At 43.6% G+C, this 15804-nt stretch overlaps 1 protein-coding gene across 1 annotated transcript in view; it reads left to right on the top strand.

Moving 5' to 3' along the window:
• Nucleotides 1-15804, top strand: part of LOC144123740 (uncharacterized) — a 189058-nt gene that overhangs the window by 160257 nt on the left and 12997 nt on the right. The window contains exons 40-43 of the mRNA XM_077656508.1: nucleotides 6114-6224; nucleotides 7250-7492; nucleotides 14388-14471; nucleotides 15038-15149. Coding sequence (XP_077512634.1) covers nucleotides 6114-6224; nucleotides 7250-7492; nucleotides 14388-14471; nucleotides 15038-15149 — 550 coding nt within the window. The remainder of the gene's footprint in view (nucleotides 1-6113; nucleotides 6225-7249; nucleotides 7493-14387; nucleotides 14472-15037; nucleotides 15150-15804) is intronic.

Here is a 15804-nt window from a genome sequence, read left to right as displayed (position 1 = left end):
AGTTTAGGATGCTAATTATGGGAAAAGAACCTTGTATTATATGCGGGTTTTTACGGTAAGTCACCATAAATGCGCACTAAAGATTGATCTGAAATTGTCTTTCTTCCAAGGGAACTTGATCTGTACGCTCCGAGTATTTTTAGAAACTCTGAATTATGATACTGCGCAGCCAATTTCCCTATTAAATGGAATTCCCAGCTCCCGCCTTTTTTTTTTTAACTGACCTACGAAAAGAGGAAGAGCCCGCCAACGCGTGGAGTTCCTTTCAGCCTGTTGCGTGGTGGCTTCGCTTTCACTTTTATTTTGTTTTTTAGGTTTCTGTGAATAAGTAGTTCCAGTTGAAGACTACATAACCACGAATTAGGCCCACGGATATTAATATATGCGTGGACTCTTTGCTTTCTCTGATAGCTAGGTATACCACTACGCCGATCGCAGCTTCTGTTGCAACTTCAGTGTGTGTTTCAGTGAGTTTCTTTGCAATTTTCGGTTCATCAGCCACCATATTTGGACTGCTAGCTGCAGTAGCAGGTATCTGCTATGCTTTGATGGTGCCTACATTTTTATATTTTTTTAGATTTTTGATTTTGATTCTCTGAAAAGTTGCTTTCTAGAAACTAGGAACAAGGAAATAAACTTCATCAACTATCAGGTGGGCAGGTTGAGGTGACGTCACGAGGTCACGTGACCTCTCTCGACAAATTGGCGAATTTTGTCTCAAACATGAGCGGTGTTTTGATGCAACGACAACTCAATTCCATTACACTAAACGTAATGTAATTCCATGCTACATCTGATATTTGACCATTCATCATTAGAATGATGAGCCAGAGAAATTTTGGGCTTCTGCCTTGACAGCCGTGCCTTGGATGTTAGTGAAACAGGCAAGGTGATTGGCTTTGATGCAAGATAGTGTGAACGGGCTTTGAATTAGATTTTAATTGGCTTCAAGGCACAAATGACGCCATTATTTGGCACATACGGTTGTAACATCCGGTTATAATGCACTGGGCGGTTTAATAAGAATGCCCAAACCTGGTCGGGGGCAGTTTAGGTAAACCTGCACGTCAACTGAACAACTTGATCACGAACGTGCGAATAAAGATAAGTGTGGTGGTTGCAGCATGCTTGATAAGGTAAGGACAGAAGAATAAGAAACAAAATTTCAAAATTGATGCTTACATCAAGAAGGTGCGACATTGTGTTGAAGACAAGAGCCGCAGCTTTTTTAAAGCGCTTTTTCTTGTCCAGAAGTTCATCATGCTGAATATCGGTGACAGTCAGTTGCAAGACGAAGGCACTTTCCTGTTATTGCGTTTAATTAAATAGTGCTCAAAAGTGGTTCTTTGTCAAGATGGAAAATGAATAAACGCAAATAACCACTGTTTTCTTTTAGCAGCAGTCAAGACATGCTCTAAATCATCAGTGACAACTATATTTCTATGTAGCAGTGCAATTTTACTGCTTTAGGCCCTGCTTCTTCACTGTCTGTGAAACTGAGTGCATGTCATAGAGAATCAAGTTTTTGTTAAGCTGAGAAGTGGTAGGCTGTAAGGCACCCATGTGGTGCTTTAAGTTTCTTCAAGTTGCTTAAACTTAGTGATAGTTGCAGTCACCTGGTAGACGACGTGCCAGCTGTTCGCAGTTGGTTTCTGCATTTCGCTGCATGGGAAATAAACCATACCATCATCATCCTTGTCGTCAAATTAATAAAGTATACCACCTTTAACAAAGTAGAAGTAAACGGTTGTCATTCCTTGACTTTGCGGTGTATTGCGTTCGCTCTCGGAAGTTGCATTTTTGCGAAACCCTTAGATTGGATTCTACAAAGCAATGCCAATGCATACAGGGTGTTTCACGCAACTTAATCACGGATTTACAAAAACTACGCACCGCATCCTCGTGAAAGCAACAATGTTTTTCGGCGTGTGGCACTCTGGAATTTTTTTTTTGAAATTCTCCTTAATTAGTTATTTAGATGGCAGGCATAGTAGGGGGCGGCAAAAAGTTAGGTGGGCAGATGAGATTAAGAAGTTTGCGAGGGTAGGGTTTGCCGCAGCTGGCACAGGACAGGGTTAATTGGAGAAATATGTGAGAGGCCGATGCCCTGCAGTGGGCGTAGCCAGGCTGATGATAATGATGAATTATGCAAGCTTGTTAATATTCACTTCGGGTCACATGCATTTCGTTAAGTGTAGAGGGGGTGAAGGGACAACAGATCCTGTTTTTTTTTGTGGCAGCTATCTCCTACATGGTCCTTTTTCCCAGCACTTAAAGCAAGCTTGCGAAACATGAAAAATTTGCCCTCATTTTAAATGAGGTCTCTTAGATTTGGCTGCACTTTCTGGAGTGCAGCACTTTCGCATTCGTTTTGCCAGTGCAGCGTGCGCCCGCTGCACCTCCATCTTAGTTCTGCAAAAGTGCCAGCCTAGTGCAGCACGAGTTCTTGGCTGGCTTGCACTCTCCCAAGTGGAAGTGCAGCTATAGTGCAGCAAAATGGCAGCACCCATGTGTACGTTGGAGAAGCAAAGAAGATATGACAGTAGTCTCTAAATGAGACGACAGTTCTTTTTTGAAAGGAGGAGGTGAGGAACTGTTCATGGCGTCATAATTGTAAACCTAAGCGGTTAAGCCGAGCTTTATAAGCTTCACATCAGTGCATATTCATATATCGTCTGTGTGCGTACAAGCAATGACTCTCTTTTTTCTATGAAACGACCATTTCTTGGGGCTAGTTCATGGTGACACTTCAGTGCGATTTGCTGTTTGAAAATTATTCACATGGTTCGGGATTTTGATGCTCGCTGATGTTGGCGGCAAGCAGTTGGCTGTAATTTGGTAGTGACACCAAGGCTAGCAGACGGCCAGGCCTGCACTCAACCATTCGTTTTGCAAGCATCCAGTTCCAAGCTGCACTTGAACTGACGCTGCACGCTCGTGGTACCGCCGCAGAACACCAAGGAACTAGTGCAGCAAGTGCAGTCAAATCGAAGAGACCTATGGTTAAGCTAAATGCGGCTTAGGCGTTAGTGCATTTTTCCTTGTTTAGCGTTGTTTAGATTTTGATAAGCTTGAAAATTCGAGTTGCACCTAAGTGTTCTTGCAGTCGTTTTTAAGTTTTTCTCTTGCAATAAGCTGCCTGATCTGCTCATTGTGATTCGAGTCGCCATTCCCTCTGTTCAGCTCTCTCTGAATCCACTTGTACACGCCTCTTAGCTCCACGCTGCTCCAGCGACTACATCCTTCGCCTCTTTCTGGCATCTGCATGTGCACGCAGCCGTGTTTCTTGCTCTTCATCTCTTCTTATTCTTCTCTTATGCTTTTGGCATGACACCTTCCTCACTTTGGCTGCAGCTGACACGATGCTCCGCCGAGCTTACCTGAGCTTCCTCCCATTGGCTGAAGCTGGCGTGCCGCTCTGGCGAGCTTACCCGATTTACACCGTGGCTTCGCCCCCAAAAAGGACGGTGTGTTTGCTAGCCAGCCATCTTACTAAAGCACTAAAACAAAAAAAAAGAAACTCTAAAGGGATTCCTGCCATTTGACATAACTGGCAGCATCCAATCTAGGCAAGTGAAAAGCTACACACAATTTTTTCTTTGCATTTTTTACTCTAGCATGAACCCACACTGTGACCGCAGTCTAAAGTCATGCATATGCCAGGCTCACGGAGGTCCTATCATTTTGATATTCCTTCGAAGAAAATAACAGAAGGCAGTGTGTGACCGTAGGGGGGTCTGCTGTGACTGGGTAGCGATAGTGCTCTCTCAAGCACAAGTGGGTTAGGTCGATCTTTACCACGGACATACGTGCCAAGCCATGAATGACGTGCAGCTCTACTTCTCTTCCCCTCCCCTTCGCCCCCTCCTTTAACTCCCTTATTACGTTTATTTAGTGGTGAGTGTCTTTTTGAAGACAGGAAGTGGTGCAGTAACAGTCTCACTTTTCGGCGGACACATCAACCGCGCCGTAAAGGAATGGAGGAAGGTGGGAGTGAAAGAAGAAAGAGAGAAAGGAGTGCCGTAGTGGAGGGCTCCAGAATAATTTCGATCGCATGGGGATTTTTAACATGCGCTGACATCGCACAGCACACGGGCGCTTTTTGCATTTTGTTTCCATCGTAACGCGGCCGCTTCTCATAGCTTTGCTGCATGGGAATGATGTTAAAGGAACACTGAGGTTCGGGATGTGTGGGGTTCGATCCCAAGTGCCGCCGTGCGCCCATTGGTGATACAATGGGTACAAGCTTTACCCTGACCTGGTGCTCGGCTCCTCTGGGGTGAAATGCTTGGAAAATGGTTCTTTGACCCCACCCTGTGTAAAAAGGGCCACAAATGGGATTTATCGCAAATGGCGGATTTAGATTTTAGGCGTGTCAATGACTTGTTGAAGATGGGTTGGCCAAATAACCTTGTTTCCTCGTCCTCCGATCCTATCCTTATGCACTCAATGCAGCGCCTGCGACCAACGCCTAAATCTTTCTTTTTCTTTTCCTGCTTTTTTCTTCTGGTCTAAAATTATGAGGACTCTGGCATTCGTGCTCTCACAGACAGTGAATCTCAGTCGCAAACGATTCACCTGCCAACCATGCATTGTGGCCTTTCCTGTTAGAGTAGATGACTACACTCCGCGGCAACATTTTTTGCCAATGAGGCCAAGGCAGTTAAACAGAAATATGCCTTTTCTTCTTACGGATTGAATATGATTTCCAGTAGCAGTTATTAGTCTCCTCTAAACAAATGGTATATCAGCAAGAAGCTTTTTGTTTGTTTGTTCATGGTCAAAGATGCTGTTATGCACTTTATCGCTTTCTTTGTGAAGATAGATGCGACCAGACTTAAATGTTTGTAGCCCTGCGCAGCTCTCCTACGTTGTTTGAGATTGTTGTAGGTTCTCTCAGCACCGTATATTAAAAAGTTTGTTAGCTTTAAATTGAATGCCGCCGGGAGTGGTCATTCTTTTCTTCGACGACCACCGAGCACGCTTGTTGCTATTTCCACTGGCTTGAGTTCAGTTCTTTTTTTTGCAAAAGTCGAGCCAATACAAAGTTGATTTTAGTGCCTTACGCCGGTCTGCTGGTCTGTCAGTGGCTACGGGTTTGTCACCACCACGTGACAATGCAGTGTTAACACTCGGTATTTAAGGCATATTTATAACATAAATGAACATTTTAAACGTCAGGTTTGGTATATGGTTTATGGGATTTATGGGGGTTTAACGTCTCAAAGTGACTAAGGCTATGAGGGATGCCGTAATGAAGGGGTCCGGAAATTTCATCCATCTGGGGCTCTTTAGCGTGCACTGACATCACATAGTACACAGGCCTCTAGAATTTTGCCTCCATGGAAATTCGACCACCACGGCCGGGATCAAACGCGTGTCTTTCGGGTCAGCAGCTGAGCGCCATAACCACTGAGACACTGCGGCAGGTTAAACTTTAGAGAATAATGAAAAATAGCTTCTTTGATTACGAGTTGTATAAGTGCATCTGGTCCCAACAAGCTTCGATTGAGGGTGCCAGTTGCTCCAGTGAAAAAGCGCGTAGCGAGCAATGTGCGAGGCTGCCATTCTGGGGCTGAACTATTGATGAAGTGATCCAGTCACAGATCTAGAGGCTGTGCCTCTGTAACATACTTTTTATTCTCAAGAAAAGCTGTCGGGAAGTATAGTAGGTTCAGGCTTACAACGTGACAGGGGCTTGGCGCAGCAGGCATTCAGTGTGCACTTATGTCACTTCTTGTCCCTCTCATGCAGATGTCCTGGTATGTGAGCATGATGACATGAGAGCACTTTACCCCGAGCATCAGTACTAAAAAATGGAAGTACCATATTCGTGAACCTAGTCTCGATATTAAGCAGCATGCTGCAGTAACTGCCAGCGTAAATAAAACACGACGAATAACGTGCTGGTTTTGCTAAGTTGAATATTGTCGGCACCAGCCGCGAGGGAAGTGTGGTGTAATTTGGTGGCTCACGTGCGGCGAATTCCCATCCAGGCTGGCATCAGAAACTAGTTCATAACTTGTCGCGTACTGTGCGCTCTGTAATCAGCGTGCTGCTGTTGGTTTCATTAATTGTGGTGTGACAAGCCTTTGGTTCTTTACTCTTTGCAGACACTTCATCTCCTCCACAGTACTCATAGCAATACTTCTGGCAGACCTCACAGGTGAAGACGTGCACAGCTTGTACCGTCAACGCCAGAGCATTCGTGAGTTCCTCATGAGGTAAGGCAAATATATCCATGTCTCTCTCTGACTTTTCAGCTCCTCCTCAAGTGCACTGGGATTGATGACCTAGGACCGTATTTTCTAATGACCCATTTCATTTTCTGTTCATTTAGTCCACTGTCATTGTTCGTTGCTGTCAGTAACAGGCCGTGGTAGCTGTCACGGTGGTCGTGACAACACTGACAAATGACAGAGCACGACGGTACCTTTGACATGCCTGACCTTTATTGGCATTATCCAGTCTCTGTAAAGAAACTGGACATCAGTTGTGCGACCAACGGTAAGCGCGCTTCGTCTGGCTCAGCCGACCGGACCAGATGTGGTGGCTCAGCCAGACTGGCCGTGCCTGTGATATATAGGCCGTTTGCTTCCTCACCTGCTGTTGCTCTGGTCAAGATCGGCGTCACGGCCAAATGTGGCAGAAAATGAAATGTTCTATGTTCGTGCACAGAGATACTGTTTCCACTTGGACTGCACATCGTCCTCATTGTGTTGTTGAAGTGCACATCATGGGATGGTTCACGCTTAAGCGGAACGTAAAATTTATGCTTCACTGAGCTCGTTCTAGCTACCTTCATAACCCTGCTAGTGTGACAGTGCAGGGAGCGGCACGACAGTGCAGGGAGGGGAGTCTCCCTGGCCATGGAGGGAGAGGAATATACATTTTCATCTGCCACTCCCTGTATTATAACGCTAACAAGGTCTATGAGAATCAGCCAATGCCATTGATTGAAGGGGCGTCCTTTGACGGAGAAAAGCGCTCCGTTCTTGAGTTGTAGACGCTGCAGGAATGCTGCTGGAGCTATCTCTCAACCACCCGTAAGGAAAGGTGAATAGATTTGCTAAAATTAGTGACGAAATCCCGTTCGTCGTTCACTTTGGTATTATAAGATGGCTTCCGCGGCTCGCATGCAGAGCGCAGGCTTCTTCCTTGCACACATTTCACCACAAGTTCTCTCCGTGATGTTGTCGTCGAACATCCGAACAACGTTTCTGCTTCATTTTTACCAAAATACTTCCAGAACCACCAGCTGCAGCGCCCATGAACTCGAGTGCAGCTCGCGTGGTCTGGCGGCAGCCCGTTTCATGCGTGAGATTTGCGACGTGGATCAAGTGTACCTCGCCACGGGATCGGTTCTGTTACAATCACGTCAAATGTGCAGCCTCAACATTGGCTTGAAATACGCCGATACCGATTACAGCCGAACCCAAGCTTCCTGCCCACGTCATTCGGATCGGCCTGCTTGCCTTGCAGAATTGCTGAGGTAACGTGTTTTATGTTCTGATTTCTTGTTAATATGAGCCTGCCAGATTCAAGGTCGAGAGTGGCAGAATTTCTATATAACCTTTTGCGGTATGGCATCTATGATTTCCCACATGACTTTTCAAACTGCTTTCGAAGCGTCTAGAGCTCTTTTCACGAAGTCAGTGATGCCGGGTGCATTTGAAATTAATGCTTGACAGAATGGTAGAGCCATTTCGTGCCAAGGAAAAAGAACCGCTTTTCAAAAACAAGAAATAAAGATGGATGTCGCAAATTTCTACGGTTGCCTAAGAAGTGCTGTCTGGTGCTATAACTTTTTTCTTTCACGCGGTGGAGTGTTTTATTAAAGGACTCTATATCTGAGTTTTCGCTGCGGAAACAGGTTCGGATGACAAAGAAAATAATTAAATGGTCATAAATGTTTTTTTTTCTAAGAACAGGCCTGCAATTTGTGTGGTGCACGTGAATTAATTCAGTTCTTGAGCCAGTCATGTTTTATTTTGAATAGGGTTTCAGATATGCACACGCGAAGTTTCAACTTTTCCTCGACCTTAGAACAAGACAGGTGAAGTCATGACAGTTGTACACAACCTGGCGCACTACTGAGCTAGGAAAAAAAATCTGAGTAAGAGTAAAAATTTGAAATTATATTAAAAAGAATGGGTTTATAACTGATAGAGGATGCTCAAATGTACGTCACGTACCCACTCCGATGTGTATTGTTGGTGTTCTTTTGCAACGATTGCTGAATGAAAATTTGCTACGGCGTTATTGGCGCGGCCTTCGCAATAATTCGTAATTGATAACTATGGAATTCACATACAGGCGAGAATATTGCCACCCAACGCTGAGGGCAGGCGTCAAAGCAGGCTGAAATAGAATTTGAAAGTGTCTGATTAGGAGTTCAATCTGTGCTTGCGAGGACATTTTTGTGGGCTAGTACCTGCACATTAGTGCAGCTAATTCCTGTATCTACTACCGAAAGAGAGAAATAAAAATTAGTTTGTGAAAGAAATAAGACAAACAGTGGTGGCAACAACAAGCGCAGTGAGCTGTCGTCAGGGGTCAGAATGACATGGTGCACGACATCCTGCTAACATGCATGCAGGGCAGTGTTGAGTGCGGTATGAATACGTACACATTTGTTTGCGTGTTGATTCACGAACAGTGTCTCATCACGAGACCACAAGGAAAGGTAACTTGTAACCCGAACTTGACAGCTGTAATGCCGTGGGCCTACGGCGATAAGGGAACAATGCTGGTTGAAAAGTAGGCCTAACAAATCTGCTCTGCAGTGTTAGTGAGGAGTAGCTGGTACTCGGATCTCTCGAGAATGTGCACTGCGTGGTCACATGAACCTGACCTAGTTAGGTGAGACTCTGGGAACACTCATTATGTTGGAAGGGAAAGGTTCGAAGTGCCGATTGGTCGCTTCTTCATCCCTTGGACGAACAACTTCGGTACGTTCAACGCGACAGCGTTAAAGGTCCCTCTTCATGAGAAAATCCGGCATCAGTGTTTTGAGCGAAGAATCACGGGCGTGGCTCTGGCAAGTGGTCTCCAAAAGCAACGTAGGAGGCAGGTGGGCCACCTCCCTTACGAAAATTTCTTTAGACAGTCCGTAGACTTTTATCTATGAAGCCTACAGACTTTCTATAGACAAATCCTATAAACTAGTCTATAGAATTTTGGCCATACACTTTTAGTAGACTTTTCTCTATAGACAAATGTCTACTGAAAGTCTAATAGACAGGTCTATAGGCTGTCTAAAGGCTATAGGCATGCCATAAGTACATGGTCTGCCAATGCACTTTGTGTCTACAGACAGTCTATAGACCTCTATCTACTAACCTTCAGTAGACCATTAATCTATAGACTGTCTATAGACAGACAGTCTACAGTCATTGAGGAAGGTCACTGCACGGTCTTCACAAATTAAATTAATATACTTGCAAATTTAGTTTATTTTCAAGCTATCCAGGCCGGGAATATGCAATACATGCACCATAACAATGCACTACATTATACAAACAAACGTTGAAAGTAACGGCCCGTCTAGTTTCCTCAGAAGCATTCTTGCGACTTGTTGTCTGCAGTCAATCATCCTGGCATGTTGACCTGTGCAGTGCAAAGGAAAAAATAATTTAAGGGAACTGAAAAAAAAAAATATTTCCCACTCTATCTACACACATGCTTTACAATGCAAGGTATATCTTGGCTAGAAAGGTATTTTTGGTCTCTTGGTTTGGTTTTATGGGGTTCAACCCAAGGTGACTCAGGCTATGAGAGACGCTGTAGTGAAAGGCTGTGGATAATTCATCCACGTGCAGTTTTTTACCGTGCACTGGCATCTCATAGTACACAGGCCTCTAACATTTCGCCTCTATCAAATTGCGACCGCTGAGGCCTGGATTGAACCTGCATCTAACCACTGAGCCATCGTGCCGGCTTCATCATTTCAGTAAATGCGCATGACATATTCTAAGGGGTTTTCATAAAATATTGGAGCTAAGACCCATAATCCCTGGAGCACTCTACCTCTACACTGAATGTCTACTGCCAATACTGATCTTTGTATGGCATTCATTTTACATTAATTGGAACAGAAGACTTCGAATAATTGTGCCATATATCAGTGCTCATTACACAGGGATCCCAACAGTACAATATTGCAGCATTTATTCTTATACCTGCTATGGAACAAGCACTTCAAAATACCCGGCATGAAGCCTGCTGCATATGCTGATATTCAAATGGACACAAGCCATGCAAAACCTACCAAGCAGATGCGAACCAGTTCACCGCAGTTTTGCGCCCCTAAAGCACACAGACGGAACAGCATACTCATACATCAGTGTGCGCACTTAGAAGCAGGCGGGTTCCATGCCGCGCTCGTTATACAGAAAAACTCAACAGCACATAGTGGCTGCAGCTGCGCCGTTTCAAAAGCAGAGGTGAGTTTGTGACAACATACGCATTACTGTCACGATGAATACCATCTCAAATTCACTTTGTTTTTCCTTCAAGTGCGGCCTGACCAGAGCAGGAAAGAGGTGGTTCTTGCATGCAAGTACCCTAATGCTGCTAGAAAAATCAACGAAAGCAGCGAACCCACTTAAAGTAGGAGCTATTTCAATAGAACGTCTTCATCTACAGGCGCAGCCATAATAGCGTAGCGCAAGCTGAATTGCATTCGTGGCTCAATTAAGCGCCCATTTACATTGGCATTTTTGTAATGTATAGCAGTCTGAGATCAGAAATGCATACTCTGCCTCTCGCACAAATTCGATTGGAGAAATTTGTGCACGCATGAACGAGTTCACGAATGAGCCTCTCAAAACAAAATGTAGGCCATCCCGTGTTGAGGTGACTTTTACTCAGCTTTCAAATTGAAGTGCCCGCAGGCCAGCGGCGGCGGCCAATGGCTCGGATAAGAGGGATGGACGAATCCATACGTGTGCAATGAAAGGCCAGACGAGATGCAGATCGTAGGTTTTTCGCAGTGCTTGTACACGCTGGCCATTTGCGCCGGCAACGACTTTTATTCAGCCATCACACTTGACTATAAGCCGCTTGACTACAACTTTGACAAATGTCCCGTGCTCCAATCTATAGCGTTACAAAACATCTTTGGTGAAACATCGCTGTCCACGGCGCGCACCGAGTGAGCGTCTACACGTAACAAGCAATGCACACCTCTCAATGAACAGCACTCCTTGGTCTGGACAGGCGATAACACAAAGATGAAAAAATAAATATAATCCACCTCAGAACATGAATATGCGTTTCCTGAGGCACCAAGTAAATCGAGCTTACATGGTGCTAACGCATAGTTCCATTTTGACCGTCATTCACAGGCTAAGCGATATTTCTGGCCCCGCATCTACCTTGCAACACTAAAGAGCCAGTAGACAGCTTGCGAGGAGCGCCTTACCATCACGGGTTTCGCACTGACTGCCTTTCCGCGTGTAAGGTGACATGCCGCACGTTAGTAAAAACAATGCGGCACAGAAGTGGCATTAGTCGAGAACCCAATGGCTTCCGCTGGTTATAACACCGCTTATAAATGAGGATAGGAAGTTTGTCACTGCATACATAATCTTTTCTGAAAACACAGCTCTGCTTAGAGTGATTTAGGAGACCAACAGAATAAAAAATAATCTTGTGGACTTACCGTAAGTGGACGATAGCTGGATTTCAATGAAAACGTAATCCACGAGAAAACATGCCGACGACACCGACTCATCAGTGCACACAGTTGCTTGCAGCCCGAATGATTTTCCGCTGTCTCATGGTTAAATGGGCAAAACGTGAAACAGAAACCCATTTCACGGTCGTATCTTTGCCATTCGCACTCTTGCCGGGTATACCTTTGATCTGGTATCAAAGAAGACAGAGGGCAATTAGCTTATGAGCTTAAATTCTCCACTCGCGCTTTAAAAACCTTATTGTTTTTGCGAAAAAAATTATTGCTTTCTCCAAACATGCCGCATCTCCCACCAAATAGTATGTGGCTCACTTTTCGAATAATAATTAAAAAGTTGCATAGCATAACGTCTTTTTTGACTTTCCTCTTCCTCTACTCCTTTGTGATTGTTGCGTCGCAGCACTGCAAAGGTATAAATGGCAGATGTTAATTGCACAGAGGACCATGCTCTTTGAGACTTTTCTAACGGTGCTTTTAAAAGATGGGCACAACCTTGAATTCTTGCACCTGTCTATCCCTCTTTATTTTCAGGAATTGATAAAGAGAAAAGTAGAATCACTGATGAAATGTTTCTGAATTAAGCGCGTTAGACAATAAGGATCTGAACGTGGAATGGAATATTCTTGAAGAATCCCTTTAAGGGAGACCGTGTTCTTTTAATGTAGTACAGTTTGCGGGCACCTTCACTTCAGGAATGGCTGCTTTTTCTTGGTTTACCTGTTAGCATTAAATATTATTGAATTGTATTCACAACATACGTCACGGCAAAATGAAAAGGATCTTTTTAAGGCTTCTAAAAACAATATACAGGAAGACACTGCATTGTCCTCACACAATACTTCTTTTTTATTTCCCGAAATAGTGAAGGAGGTGGAGGACTCTAGCCAGAAAGCTGACGAGCCAGCGATCATGCTAGCCACACTCCAACAGCATCGCCTGTCCGTCGTACTATGTCATTACCCTTTTAAAACTAGGTGGTGCTGGGTGTCAGATTTAGGAGCACCTCCTGGGTAGCGCAGGTTGCCTATAGATTTATGCTATAGATAGTCTATAGACTGCCTATAGAAAAAGGAAATAATGAGTTTATATATTTTAGTCTATAGATATTCTATAGACCATCTATAGTCAAAGGAAAAGTTGACTGTTATAGACTTTAGTCTATAAATATTCTATATACAATATAGAGACAAAAGGAAATGAAGGCAATTATAGACTTTAAATGGTCTATAGATTGCCTATAGATGAAAGGAAATTAGGGCGGTTATAGACTAGTCTAAAATAGTCGACAGATAAAAGGAAATTAAGGCAGTTATAGACTTTAGTCTATTGATACTCTATAGACCATTTATAGACAATATCAAATTAAGGCCTCAGTCTTTACCTTAGTCCATAGATGGTTTATAGACGCAAGAAAACTAAGGCGGCTATCGACTTTAGCCTATAAATAGTCTGGGCTGTCTGTAGACGAAAGGAAATTAAAGCAGTTTTAGACTTTAGTCTATAGACCGTCCATATACTAAGAAAAATTAAAGCTGTTATATACTTTAGTCTATAGATATTCAATAGACCATCTATAGACAAAGGAAAATTAAGGCTGTTGTAGACTTTGCTAGATATTCTATAGACCACCTATAGACAAAAGGTAATTAAGGTGGTTATAAACTTTAGATGGTCTATAGATTGCCTATAAACTAAAGGAAATTTGGGCAGTTATAGACTAGTCTAGAAATAGTCTATATATTTTATAGGAAATTAAGGCAGTTTTAGACTTTAATCTATACTCTATAGACAGTCTGTAGGCAATAGAAAATTAAGCTGGTTATACCTTAGTCTATAGTCATACCTTAGTCTATGACAGTCTACAGACTGTCTATAGATGCAATGAAATTAAGGCTGTTATAGAAGTCAGTCTATAGACCGTCTATAGACAAAAGGAAATTAAGGTGGTTATAGACTTTAGTTTATAGATGGTCTACAGACAAAAAGAAATTAAGACAGTTATAGACTTGAGTGTATAGATGGTCATTAGACTGTTTATAGACTAAAGGAAAAGCCTAAGAATGGCTATAGGGTCTACAAAAAGTCTAGAGACCATTTTTATAAGGGCTAGGTCCATGACCTTGCTGCGTCTTCACAACCTACCCACCGGATAGTGAGCAAACTGCCCACCACGGCAGGTGCCAGTTAAATGATCAGTCGCTTGGGGAGAGCAACCTGGTCCGCACAAGGCCCACCGCTGGGAAATCCTGCCTTCGCAGGCCAGTAGTGCATCGCTTAGCTGCTGCACCAATGTGCCAGGAGGGCTATAATATGAGGAATCCCAGGGATCTATGAATGTAAAGTAGAGAATAACCTTCTGCATGTATGTGAATGAACCCACTACGCTATCATGTCATATTCTTAAAACAAAGCTTAAGTGTCTCCCCAATTTTTTTATTTTGACACAACACAGACTCTGGTTTTGTTACCTTCTGCAGCATCTGACAAATGCATTCTTTCTTTACACTTCGCATACGTTCAGATTGAAGTTTTCTGAACACCTTTAGTTACATGTCATGCTGTCGCTGTTTTTGGTAATAAGAAAAGGTTTTTGAAAAACACGAGGTTGTAGTAGCTGGATTTTCCAATGTCTCCTATTAAACACTTTGGTGTCCACCCTAAGGTTCCTTCTTTTTTTGTTTTCTCTCAGGTGTGATGAATGCTTAAATAAACCTGGTTCTAGTAAACTGGCTCTCAGGTTTCAACTCTACAATGCACCATTGAATTTGCTCAGGTGAGTTTTTATGTCTCTTACTATGCTATGACGGTTGAACGGGCTTGTTGGTAATTCATCTTGACAAAGCAGTGCAGACAACACAAGGGCAAGGAAGAAATACGACAGCACGCACGCACGAGGTCTTAGTATGACAGCTTTATACGTTCCTATGGCACCTCCTGCACATACCTTTTGTCTTTTTTTTCAAGTGGCAAATTTGCCTGTGCTGCTTCTTATTAAGTTGTTGCACGCTGCGCTTGTGTCTTTTTCCTTTGTGATCAGACTCTAAATGCAGTCCCGTCATTTCTCACTCCAGGACCGTGCAGGTGCGAGTAATGCCGTCAGTTTCTGAAGTTTCTCGCGTAGCCTCAAGGTTAAAGATACTCCCGGAGAAATATCAATTATTAGCTTGTTGCATTTAGCTGCCTAAACAAGACCTATAGTTTCTGATCGGCAGTATTTTATTATTTTTATTGAAGAGGTGGCAATTATCAAAAAGAGGAACGCTGTGATTCCACTTGCTGAGAATCAAGTGTGGGGGAATAACTTACAGACAGCACTGACAAACGCCATGAATTTTTCAGCTCCGTCATAGTGCTTCCAATGTGTGCCTGCAAGAGTGTCGAATTCTGCGTATCCATCTTCGTGTGTCAGCTCCCTGGAACGAACGCAGCGCTTACAACAAGACTTTTGCAGGTGAGAAGCTCGCTTATATATGCGGTCTTCACATATTATGAAAACGCTTCTTATCAAATTCATTCAGATTTACTCAAGGCTCCGCTCTCCTCTCTATTCATGGAGAATACTGGTTGGTTAGGTCAATTAACGCAGTAGTATTGCAGATATTGTGTAACAGCACTTTAGGCCACCTGAAAAATAAGTTGACGCGACGATACATTTTAGACATAGCTCCATGTGGTCTGTCAGTTTTGCCAAGCACCTTTAACGACCCCATCTCACTGCTCTCGGTGCTTTCGCATCATTAAGGTATGAGGAGCTAGTCGACAATGACATTGCTCGCATTCGCTAGCACGAAATGCAGGTCACTTTCTCCAATGGGCCCGTTATCACTGAGAGTTACCGGTCTTGACAAGAGAGAGAGAGAAACAGAAGGACGGAAAGGCAGGGAGGTTAACTAGGCGATGCCCAGTAGGCTACCCTATACGTGGGGAGGGGAACAAAATGGAAAAAAAAGGAAGAAAGAGCGGCAACAAAATGAGTTCAAGTGTCCATCGACCACTATGAAAAGGGGACAGAGGGCGCACACTTAAAGCTTAAAGTTTATGGTCGGGACAATTACCAACAGTGAAAACACAGGTGTAGAACAAGCATCTGTTCACACTAGTGAGGC

This window comes from Amblyomma americanum, chromosome 3 (genome assembly GCF_052857255.1).
Source record: "Amblyomma americanum isolate KBUSLIRL-KWMA chromosome 3, ASM5285725v1, whole genome shotgun sequence".
NCBI lineage: Eukaryota > Metazoa > Arthropoda > Arachnida > Ixodida > Ixodidae > Amblyomma > Amblyomma americanum.
This window is presented reverse-complemented; position numbering and strand designations above follow the sequence as displayed.